This window comes from Schistocerca gregaria, chromosome 1 (genome assembly GCF_023897955.1).
Source record: "Schistocerca gregaria isolate iqSchGreg1 chromosome 1, iqSchGreg1.2, whole genome shotgun sequence".
NCBI classification, from domain to species: domain Eukaryota; kingdom Metazoa; phylum Arthropoda; class Insecta; order Orthoptera; family Acrididae; genus Schistocerca; species Schistocerca gregaria.
Window position 1 is genome coordinate 1,087,187,315 of NC_064920.1, and position 12,841 is coordinate 1,087,200,155.

A 12,841-nucleotide genomic window follows, 5' to 3' on the forward strand; every position below is an offset into this window, starting at 1 on the left:
ACCAAAATCGATTTCAAACCATGAACTGCAAATATATATATTGCATAGAGGCCTCATTTTCTTTACGTTCTTTCATTGGTGGGTAACTTTACTTTACTTAGAAGATGCAACAAGTCCAGTAAAGAGACAGCTTACACTACACTCTTTCGTTCTCTGTTAGAATATTGCTGCGCGGTATGGGATCCTTACCAGGTGGGATTGACGGAGGGCATCGAAAGGGTGCTAAAAAGGGCAGCTCGTTTTGTATTATCACGTAATAGAGGAGAGGGTGTGACAGATATGATACGCGAGTTGGAATGGAACTCATTAAAGCAAAGACGTGTTTCGTCGCGGCGAGATCTATTTACGAAATTTCAGTCACCAACTTTCTCTTCCGAGTGCGAAAATATTTTGTTGAGCCCAACCTACATAGGTAGGAATGATCATCAAACTAAAATAAGAGAAATCAGAACTCGAACAGAAAGGTTTAGGTGTTCGTTTTTCCCGCGCACTGTTCGGGAGTGGAATGGTAGAGAGATAGTATGATTGTGGTTCGATGAACCCTCTGCCAAGCACTTAAATGTGAATTGCAGAGTAATCATGTAAATTTAGATATAGATGTAATACTCATTTTCATATTCAGTATAAGCAAAGGATGTGGACAAAAACCAATTTGAAATCATTATATATCTTCTCTCATTTACGTGATAAAGTTTGGTCAGGGGCAGCGAGCGTGTGCTTCCTCTGGGCACCTACCTGCGACTCCCGAGTTTTTTACTGCGCGCGCCCGGCTCTCTTAACCATCAAAGATCCTCTTACTCAAAGATATTAGACTCGTTCCACCTTGCGGTTGGCAACTACCGACTATATTTTCTGGAGCTACCCTGATCAGACCTTAGCACATACCTTTCATTATGTAGAGAACAATCGCTGCCCTTTCACACTTCCCTGGGTCACTCCTGACTATACCCTTGTCTCTGACGAACACTTGCCTTTTAAATTCGTTAACAGCCTGCAGTGGGACACCGAGTCAAATGCTTTCCGGAAATCTAGAAATACTGAAATTGCCTGTTGCTCTTCATCCATGATTCGCAGTATATCATTTGAGAAAAGGGCAAGCTGAGTTTCGCACGATCGATACTTTCTAAAACCGTGATGATTCGTGGACATAAGCTATTTAGCCTCAAGAAAGTTTATTATATTCGAACTGAGAATGTTTCTAGGGTCAGAACGTGGAACTTAATTGTTACCTTTACCGTACCAAAATACCTTACTTGGCAACGGATTTTTCGCAAGTTTTGTAACCCTTTGCGATTGATAAATTCAAACTTTGAAAACTTTTTTCCTGAATTCTATCCGAATTGACCTAACAAGAAGACAAGTATGAAGTGTTCACGTTGAAATTCAGGTATAGTATAGATCTCTACTATATTTCCCCTATGGTCCTCTTTCGACTATTTTCGTAACACGGATAAACTTTGCACGATTCTCCTACTGCAACGGTTCACTGAAAACTGCCAGGTAGAGAGCTTTGCGCAGCGAAAGTGAAACACGCTGGGAGACTAGTCTACAGCTCCCACTGTTGTTTTGCCCGTGGCAACAGGCCAGCCACAAACTGTCAAATGTCAGCTACTTTAAATCAGACTATAAGCGCATAAGGAACATCTACATTGCTCTTTAACATTTGCGACATTAATAACATGGCTGTTTTGCATCTTGTTCACCCATATATTATCTGTTTCCTGCCGAAATGAGTCACGACATGTGGGAAAAGCTGGCTCTAATGAGGCAAGTAAAGTATTGATTTTTTTTTCTTTTGCCATTAGCTATTAACAAAGAAATTGCACCATGCACTTATATAAAATTAAACCTTGAAATATCGTTTCAAAACTTGGTCAGCTTATGTAAGACTATAACATAGTTAAAAATGTGACTCTCATTGTGGTTCACTGATTTGTTACTTAAAAAATAGCAATACGAGGGCTATTGGGAAAGAAAGTTCCGATCGGTCGTGGAATGGAGACAATATGAAAAATGTTTTATTTACAACAGTTAGCTACAGCTCATCTACAAAGTCGCCATTCTAACGTAGACATTTGTCATAGCGTTGTACCAACTTTCCAGTACCATCGGTAAGGCAGCCGCCATTGCTTTCCTCCAATTCTCTACACTGATCTACAGCTCGTTGTCTACCAAAATGTTGTCTTCATAGCCAGCGGTTCGTGATTCACAGATGAAACAGATTTAGCCATTTACGAGTTGTATTGTGGGTGATCAAACACTTGCCATCGAAAATACTGCAGGAGGATCCTTCATTGCCCCTGCAGAATGTGGCAGAGAATTGGTTTACAGAAGGAAAAGATGACAGACATGTGGGCTGCATAGCTTGAGGCGAAATTTCTCACCAGGCCCTCATACTTGGCACGAGACGGTATTTTCTGGGCATCTTTACGTGTTCACTGTGAGCTCAGAACTGAAAACAGGCATCTGGTGCGATAGACACTGTCCAACACATCTGTGGAAAGTTTCATTTCACGACCGATCGGAATTTACTTTCAGAATAGCCCTTGTATTTGTGTGATTGTCTGTTGTTTGGCCTTGCTGGACTAAAACTTTCTTCTTTTGAAGTTAGACTAACTGTTCCCTACTGGATTGTGTTCTAAGATTTAGAATTTATATCAGGCTTTACCATTATCCTAAATGTGTTGTAAATTTTGAACAGATTTAGTTAATTTTCTCTAACTGACTCAAAACTTTACTCCAACAGTATCTGAAGCGTATTGTGAACTTCTGGTCAGAGTTGTTTTTTCTGTCTTTAGAATAGTACAGCACTTTGTTTTCCTCATTATCAGATAGTTGGACTATTTTTTTTATGTTCTACCAGAAGACTTCATTTGGGTTTTTCCGTTACTAAGATAGTTCAGAACTACAAACTTGATTCTCTACTTCCAACGGTTGAAAGACGAACTTCCTGGTGGGTTAAAACTGTGTGCCATACCGGAACTCGAACTTGGCACCTTTTCCTTTCGCAATCAAGGGCTCTACCAACTGAGCTACCCATCCATGACTCACACCCTGGCCTCACAGCTTTACTTCGGCCAGTATCTCATCTCCAACCTTCCAGACTTCATGAAAGCTCTCCTGAGAAACTTTCAAGGCTAGCACTCCTGAAAGATAGGATAATGCGGAGACAGGGTTTAAGCATACCCTGGGGGATTTTTCCACAATCACCACATACGCCGTGGTTAAGCCATGTCCCCGCTATATCCATTCTCCCAGGAGTGCTAGTCTTGCAAGTTTCACAGGAGAGTTTCTGTGAAGTCTGTAAGGTACGAGATTAGGTACTGGTGGAAGTGAAGCTGTGAGGGTGGGTCGTTAGTCGTGTGTGCTTGGCTAGCTCAGCTGGCAACCTGCCTTGACTCTCGGTCTGGAACACAGATTTAATCTACCACAGAGTTTCATATCAGCGCGGAATGCGCTGCAGAGTGTAAAAATTTCATTCCCGTGGAAATCCTGACCAATCAAAAGACGCTAGTTTCTTTCACAATTCCCAAGTTTGTCACTGTCAAGTTCATTTGTGTTTCTCTCTATTCAAATAAACTTATTTCCGCTTTTTATACATAGGCTGTTTATATATGTACCGTAACTGCGTAAGGAACATCTATATTGCTCTTTGACGTTTGCCACATTAATAACATGGTTGCTTTGCAACTTATTCGTCCATGCATTTTTTCTACCAAAACGAGTAGCGACAGTTCTTTTGATGTGCACAGCTGTAAAATTTGGAGCTTTCTGAATGGTACGAGCGAAACACTTCTGTCTGTTCCATACTTTTCCTACAGACCAGGAACAACGAAATGCAAACAGACGACCTGTTCCGGCCGCATGGGGTAGCCGAGCGGTCTGGGGCGCCTTGTTAAGGTCCGCGAGGCTCCTCCCTTCGGAGGTTCGAGTCCTCCCTCGGGCACAGGTGTGTGTGTTGACCTTAGCGTAAGTTAGATTAAGTAGTGTGTAAGCTTAGGGACCGATGACCTCAGCAGTTACAAATTTCCAATGACTACCTGTTCCTAAGCAGTCTGCATTGTTGTTGTCGTAGCCTTCAGTCCAGAGACTGGTTTGATGCAGCTCTCCATGCTACTCTATCCTGTGCAAGCTTCTCATCTCCCAGTACCTACTACAACCTACATCCTCCTGAATCTGTTTGGTGTATTCATCTCTTGGTCTCCCTCTACGATTATTACCCTCCACGCTGCCCTCCAATACTAAATTGAAGATCCCTTGATGCCTCAGAATATGCCCTACCAACCGACCCCTTCTCCTAGTCAAGTGATGCCACAAACAACTCTTCTCCCCAATTCTATTCAATACCTCCTCATTAGTTATGTGATCTACCCATCTAATCTTCAGCATTATTCTGTAGCACCACATTTCGAAAGCTTCTATTCTCTTCTTGTCCAAACTAGTTATCGTCCATGTTTCACTTCTATACATGGCTACACTCCATACAAATAGTTCCAGAAACGACTTCCTGACACTTAAATCTGTACTACATGTTAACAAATTTCTCTTCTACAGAAACGCTTTCCTTGTCATTCCCAGTCTACATTTTATATCCTCTCTACTTCGACCATCATCAGTTATTTTACTTCCTAAATAGCAAAACTCCTTTACTACTTTAAGTGTCTCATTTCCTAATCTAATTCCCTCAGCATCACCCGACCTAAGTCGACTACATTCCATTATCCTCGTTTTGCTTTTGTTCATGTTCATCTTATATCCTCCTTTCAATATACTATCCATTCCGTTCAACAGCTCTCCCAAGTCCTTTGCTGTTTCTGACAGAATTACAATGTCATCGGCGAACCTCAAAGTTTTTATTTCTTCTCCATGGATTTTAATACCTACTCCGAATTTTTCTTTTGTTTCCTTCACTGCTTGCTCAATATACAGACTGAATAACATCGGGGAGAGGCTACATACAACCCTGTCTCACTCCCTTCCCAACCGTTGCTTCCCTTTCGTGTCCTTCGACTCTCATAACTGCCATCTGGTTTCTGTACAAATTGTAAATAGCATTTCGCTCCCTGTATTTTACCCTTGCCACCTTTAGAAGCCGAAAGAGAGTATTCCAGTTAAGCAGTCCGCATAGCCCGATTTTTTCTTTCTGCGGTTTTGTGCTTTTCTTTCCCAGCGGTAAAGTCCTCTGTTGGGCCGTTAAACGAGGCAAAAATCGACGCGCGGCAGCGTCCTATTCGGCGCGTCGGTCGGAGCTGAGGGTGTGGGGCAATAAAAACATCACACGGCAGTTTATCGGCGTCTCGCGCCACCGGCAGTCAATATTGGCAGCCCTGCGCATCCATCCGCCAGCGCCGGCTGCGTCCCTGTGGATTAGCTGGCGCGCGGGGAAGCCCCGGGGAGGCCAAGCGGCGTGAACCGGCGGGAGCAAAAGCGTAGCGAAGCGCCGCGCGGGTAATCGCAGCTAATGCTGGCGGTAGGGACAGGCAACAGGAGAGGCGGTCCGCGCCGATGGGTCACACACACACACACACACACACACACACACACACACACACACACACTGAGCAGGAAATGCAGCGACACGATTGTGCCTTTGTGACAACAGCAAAGGCCGCAGAGCGGCGGGTCGCTTCCAATAGGTCATCTCTGTTGCTCCAGCGTGCCAATACAGCAGCGCCACGTTATGTGCCAGCGTGCCAAATACAGCAGCGCCACGTTATGTGCCCTCCCGTTCACGCTGAAACCAACTGGGGGAGGCGGCAGGTACTTCAGCTATTCTAGAGATGCTACCCGTCTATGCAGCTACCCTGAGGTGACAAAAGTCGTGCGATACCTCCTAATGAAGTGTCAGACCTACTTTCGCCCGGCGTAGCGCGGCAGTTCGAGATGGAATGGACTCAACAAGTGGTTGCAAGTCCGCTGCAGAAATATAGAGCCACGCTGCCTCTATAGCCGTCCATAATTGTCAAAGCGTTGCCGGTGCAGGATTTTGTGTACGAACTGATTTCTCCATTGTGTCCCGTAAATGTTCGATGGGATTCATGTTGGACGATTTGGGTGGCCAAATCATTCACTCGAACTGTCCAGAATATTCTTCATACCAATCGTGTACAACTGTGCTCCAGTGACATAGCACACTGCCATCCATAAAAAAATTCCATCGTCGTTTGGGAACATTTATTACATGAATGGCTGCAAATGGTCCCCAGGTAGCCGAACAAACCGCTAACAATGACAGGTTCATCTGGACTACAGGCCCCCAGACATTCCATGAAAACACAGCCCAAAGCATTATGGAGCCACCACAAGTTTGCACACAGTCTTGTTGACAACTCTGATCCATGGCTTCGTGGAGTCTGCACCTGGGCAGAGAAAATCTCCAATCTGGCTGGGAATCGAACCCGGGACCTCGTGATCCAGAGGAAGCAACGCTAGCCACTAGACTATGAGTTGTGGACAAACTTAAAGACGAAAGTAGCTTTCGCATCATGTTCAACTGCCAAGTAACATGGAACTTATTCTACAGATCGAAAGAACCGCAACAGTATAATACAGAAGGTAAAAGAGAGAAATACTCAGTGAAGCGAACAGAAATGACACTATTATACGAAGACTGCGGTAGTTCTCGCTCCTGCTATCTTTAAAAATTTCGTGGATGACGTTTGTCTGAATGTGTGCCAGTCCCATACTCCCTGTCACAATTAGTGCTTGGAGCTTGACACGTTTTGAAATACAGCAATATCAATAAAAGCAATTTTTTAAATTTTCCGCCTTTTGCATACCTGTGTGGATGATGATGATGATTATTATTTGGGTTGAGGGGGCGCCGTGCCAGCAGGTGTGGCCGAGCGGTTCTAGCCGCTTCAGTCTGGAACCGCGCGACCGCTACGGTCGCAGGTTCGAATCCTGCCTAGGGCATGGATGTGTGTGATGTCCTTAGGATAGTTAAGTTTAAGTAGTTCTAAGTTCTAGGGGATTGATGACTTCAGATGTCAAGTCCCATAGTGCTCAGAGTCATTTGAACCATTTTGAGGGGGTGCCCAACATCACGGTATTAGCGCCCTGACGAAAAGTCAGCATGCAAATCTTATGGGTGGGGACGAAGGCTGCCCCCACATGCGGAGCAGTTTATAATGTATTAAAGTCCGCTGCCCATCCCCACCAATTTAGATACGAGGCCTGACAGTTCACAAAATTTCACCATCCTGCAACACTGGTATCCGTATCTGCAAGGATGGTGGGCACATCTCCAGCGAGACTAAGGGCTGCGCTAATACCAATATATAGGACACACGTAGCCACAATATGCTGAACTGGAAGCGGTGCGGCACAAACTTCACAGAATGGTGAAAGCTCCTGCCGGTGGAGGAAGCCATGTGTGAAAGGGCTATTCCTGATGCGCAGTCTGGTAAGCAAAACCTCTTTCCAGCAGTGAGGCTGACATTAAGTCCCCCGAGCCTCTGTGGTCGATTTGAGCGACAACAGTTTGTTTTCTATCACTTGCAACCATTCAGTCTCCCAATGACGCATGATGCGTCTCTCAGACATGATGGACAGCACCCACTTCATTGGCGGCTTCGTCGGCCATGTCGTTGCCCTGTATCTGAAAGCGGCCAGGTACCCAGCAAAAGATCACCTCGTTGTCATGGTGTTCGAGGCGCTGTAAGGAGTCATGGATGAGTTGAATCAGCGGGTCTACCGGATACATTTGGTGAAGTGCTTGCTGTGCACTAAGAGAGTCGGAACAGACAAGAAACCTCGTGCAGTGATGTCTGTGAAACCTCACCAGTGCCATCAGAATACCGTATAACTCCGCATCATAATTTGTAAATTATTCTGGAAGACGCACTTTAAAAATCCTGTCAGGGAAAATAGCAGAACAACCGAGAGCATTCTCCTGCTGGGCTCCATCTGCATAAATAATACTTACATAACATAGACGAAAACAAAGTTGTAAAAACAAAATCTGGAACCGAGTGAGGTGATTTACGTTTTCCGTGATTTCCGTAAATCACTCCAGGAAAATACCGGGATGGTTCCCTTGAAAACGGCACGGCCAACTTCCTTCCCCTTCTTTGTCTGATCCAATGAGACCGATGACCTCGCTGTCTGGTCTCCTTCCCCAAACAACCCAACCCAAAATCTGGAGTACAAGTTTTCTTGTACTGTGCCAAGCTTAAAATCACTTTGGGCCTCTGAAGACGCCAAGGCGGCAGTGCATTCCATCCCTGCCTTTGTATTCTGATGCCGGAGAGATCCACATCCTTGAGACGGTCTGTAGCACGTACACCAAATGGATTGATCACTTGGGGCCGATTCCTCAACAGTCGTTCAGAGGTGCGTTGGCCGACTGAACTAAATGCCAGTGACTGAGGCCACTGTGTGGAAGGCCACGGCAGCGAGTACTACGTGAGGTGTTGCTTTTTTTTTTTGTTTCAGCTAGAGGTCACACTGGTGGATGGTAGGTAGCCGCGCGGTTTGAGGCGCCATGTCACGCACTGCGCGACCCCACCCACCCTCGGGCATGGGTGTATGTGTTGTTCTTAGCATAAGTTAGTTTAAATAGTGTGTAAATCGGAATAGTGAGTAAATCGGAGAAAGACGAAGGAAATGAGAAGTAGTAGAAATGAGAACAGCGAGAAACTTTACATCAGGGTTGATGGTCACGAAGTCAATGAAGTTAAGGAATTCTGCTACTAGGCAGTAAAATAACCAATGACGGACGGAGCAAGGAGGACATCAAAAGCAGACTCGCTATGGCAAAAAAGGCACTTCTGGCCAAGAGAAGTCTACTAATATCAAATACCGGCCTTCATTTGAGGAAGAAATTTCTGAGGATGTACGTCTGGAGTACAGCATTGTATGGTAGTGAAACATGGACTGTGGGAAAACCGGAACAGAAGAGAATCGAAGCATTTCAGATGTGGTGCTATAGACGAATGTTGAAAATTAGGTGGACTGATAAGGTAAGGAATGAGGAGGTTCTACGCAGAATCGGAGAGGAAAGGAATATGTGGAAAACACTGATAAGGAGAAGGGACAGGATGATAGGACATCTGCTAAGACATGAGTGAATGACTTCCATGGTACTAGAGGGAGCTGTAGAGGTCAAAAACTGTAGAGGAAGACAGAGATTGGAATACGTCAAGCAAATAATTGAGGACGTAGGTTGCAAGTGCTACTCTGAGATGAAGAGGTTAGCACAGGAAAGGAATTCGTGGCGGGCCGCATCAAACCAGTCAGTAGACTGATGACCAAAAAAACAAAAAAAAAAAGCCTAGGGACCGGTGACCTCAGCAGTGTGGCCCTGGGAGTTGACGCACATTTTGAACGTGTGATGGTCGGTACTCACGCGATGGACTCGGCGCCGTCCTCGTCGTCCTCCGGCTCGTCGTCGCTGTCGTAGAAGACGTCGTCCTCGGAGTCCTCGGAGCTGACCGGCGGCGGGGCGCGGGTCCGTGACACCACCACGTCCCTGCAACACGACCACCACACAGCCCGTCAACGTCGAGGTCGTAACGGACCGGCTGTACAGCGGTGCCTGAGAAAGTCCACCGCGCTCTCGTCGGGGGGCATCATTTCAGAACCTACACCTTCACCTGAGCTGCTTACCGGGGAACTGGCCTCATTACGAAGCCTACCGAAATAAAGAAGTCCGAAAAACTTAACAAATACGAACACATCTTTCAATTTAAACAAAGCTTCGGTGGGCAGGCACGCAATTGATTGAGATCTCGCCGGCCATTACATCCGCGAGAGCTGAAAAACACTCGGATAATGTTTCGCAGAATATCAGCGAGGGCTCTGAAAAAGAAAACAGCGTCAACGGGCGCAGTAGGCTTCGGGAGTCGAACTACGAACCTAAGGCAATGAGTCACGAACTCCCACCGCTTTTCTGCTTCTTCGCTAATGCAGCACTGCAAAGCGGTTGGCTTGTATAAACACCCTGCGAAATGATTGAGTGTTGCGTATATGCAGTTGAGAAGCAAATTCAAATGTTTACTACAAATGCAAATACACTACTGCCCATTAAAATTGCTACACCAAGAACAAATGCAGATGATAAACAGGTATTCATTGGACAAATATATTATACTAGAACTGACATATGATTACATTTTCATTCAATTTGGGTGCATAGATAGAAATCAGTACCCAAAACAACCACCTGTGGCAGTAATAACGGCCTTGATACGCCTTGGCATTGAGCCAAACAGAGCTTGAATGGCGTGTACAGGTACAGCTGCCCATGCAGCTTCAACACGATACCGCAGTTCATCAAGAGTAGTGACTGGCGTATTGTGACGAGCCAGTTGCTCGGCCACCATTGACAATACGTTTTTAATTGGTGAGATATCTGGAGAATGTGCTGGCCAGGGCAGCAGTCGAACATTTTCCGTATCCAGAAGGGCCTGTACGGGACCTGCAACTTGCGGCCGTGCATTACCCTGCTGAAATGTACGGTTTCGCAGGGATCGAATGAAGGGCAGAGCAACCGGTCGTAATACATCTGAAATGTAACGTCTACTGATCAAAGTGCCGACAATGCGAGCAAGAGGTGACCGAGACGTATGATCAATGGCATCCCATACCATCGCGCCGGGCGATACGCCAGTATGGCGATGACGAATACACGCTTCCAATGTGCGTTCACAGCGATATCGCCAAACACGGATGCGACCATCATGATGCTGTAAACAGAACCTGGATTCATCCGAAAAAATTACGTTTTGCCAATCGTGCACCCAGGTTAGTCGTTGAGTACACCATCGCAGGCGCTCCTGTGAGCGATGCAGCGTCAAAGGTATCCGCAGCCATGGTCTACAACCTGAGAGTCCATGCTGCTGCAAACGTCGTCGAACTGTTCGTGCAGATGGTTGTTGTCTTGCAAACGTCTCCATCTGTTGACTCAAGGATCGAGACGTGGCTGCACGATCCGTTATAGTCATGCGGATAAGATGCTTGTCATCTCGACTGCTAGTGATAGGAGGCCGTTGGCATCGAGCACGGCGTTCCGTATTACCCTCCTTAACCCACCGATTCCGTATTCTGCTAACAGTCATTGGATCTCGACCAACGCGAGCAGCAATGTCGCGATACGATAAACCGCAATCGCGACAGACTGCAATCTGACCTGTATCAAAGTCGGAAACGAGATGATATGCATTTCTCCTCCTTACACGAGGCATCACAACAACGTTTCACCATGAAACGCTGGTCAACTGCTGTTTGTGTATGAGATATACACAACTTCCCTCATGTCATCACGTTGTAGGCGTCGCCACCGGCGCCAGCCTTGTGTGAATGCTCTGAAAAGTTAATCATTTGCATATCACAGCATCTTCTTCCTGTTGGTTAAACTTCGCGTCTGTAGCACGTCATCTTCATGGTGTAGCAATTTTAATGGCCAGTAGTGTAGTACGATGGTTGGAACTTAAACAGTGGCAACCATTTATTCACAGCCGATACGAAAGAGTTACATGTTTGCACCTGTAGAGTAGTCACCAGCGTTGTGTAGAACCCGTTGCTAGCGATGTGGAAGGAGTACTATACCGTTAGCAGAACCTGTTCTGTTGATAGTGCGAATGGAGCGGTTTACTGCCTGTCGAATCTGCGGAACAGGTGTGAAGCGAATGTCACGAAGTGGTTCCTTCATCTTCCGAATCAAATCAAAGTCACAGGTCCTGGGAGTATGGTGGATGGTACAGTACGTCCCAGTCCTATAGACCAAATAGAGCAGCCACAGCTTGCGCTGTATGCGCCCGCGCATTGTCGTGCAAAATGATGGGTCGGTTACGCAGAAAGTGTCGCCGGTCCTTTCGCAAAGCCAGTCGCAGCTGCTGCTCCAAAAACGAACAGTAATACTGTGCACTGACGGTCTGCCGTGGAGGAAAGTAATGCGTTAGGATAACACCATCACAGTCGTACACGAGAACCACCGTAACTTTCACCATAGTGGGGCTCTGATGCACTTTCGATTTTCGCGGCGACCCATAATGACGCCATTCGCTGGATTGGCGTTTCAGTTTTGGCTCGTACGATGTGGCCGATGTCTCATCCAGTGTTACGATACAGCGTAACAAAGCCTCTCCTTCGCGCTCATAGCGCTCCAAGTGCGTAGTAACGCAGCCATTTCTGCATTTCCGTCAAGTCATGCGGAACCCATCGTGATGCAAATTTTTCGCATGCCCAGGCATTCCTTCAAGGTGCCAAGGACAGTCGTATGCGATAATCCGGTTTCGTGGGCGAGCTCACGAATCGTATGGCGTCGATCACTGTCCACCAGCGGCAACAGCATGCACTTCTTCTTCAGAGACGCGAGGACGACCTGCCCGATGCATGTCTGCCACAGTTTGCCGACCTTCGTTGGAGACTTTTACCCAACGTGCCACTGTTCTGTACGGCAATGCCGATTCCCCGCACGCCTCTTCAAGACCTTGATGACACTGTCGTGCTGTACGACCTCTGGCACATTCAATCTTGATCCAACTCCGTTGTTGCTGTTTCGAAAACATAGCGACATCCTTTCCGTTAGACCGCTCGATCACAACGGACGAGTCCATTTGCTCGGAGATGAGGTCAGTGTGTCAGCAACGTGTGCTATCAGCGACAATAGTAGATTTCATTGCATAGTGTCTCCACAGTTGTGTTGCCACTATTTAAGTTCGAACCTACGTATGTCGGTCGTTGGTTGGTTGGTTGCTTGGGGAAGGAGACCAGACAGCGTGGTCACTGGTCTCATCGGATTGGGGAAGGAAGTCGGCCGTGCCCTTTCAGAGGAACCATCCCGACATTTGCCTGGAGTGATTTAGGGAAATCACGGAAAACCTAAATCAGGATGGCC

General features: G+C 46.4%; 1 protein-coding gene across 1 annotated transcript in view; it reads right to left on the bottom strand.

Moving 5' to 3' along the window:
- The window catches only part of LOC126281960 (proteoglycan Cow), a 1,011,663-nt gene that overhangs the window by 40,970 nt on the left and 957,852 nt on the right, over window positions 1-12,841 (bottom strand). The window contains exon 4 of the mRNA XM_049981335.1: window positions 9,350-9,472. Within this exon, the coding sequence (XP_049837292.1) occupies window positions 9,350-9,472 (123 nt within the window). The remainder of the gene's footprint in view (window positions 1-9,349; window positions 9,473-12,841) is intronic.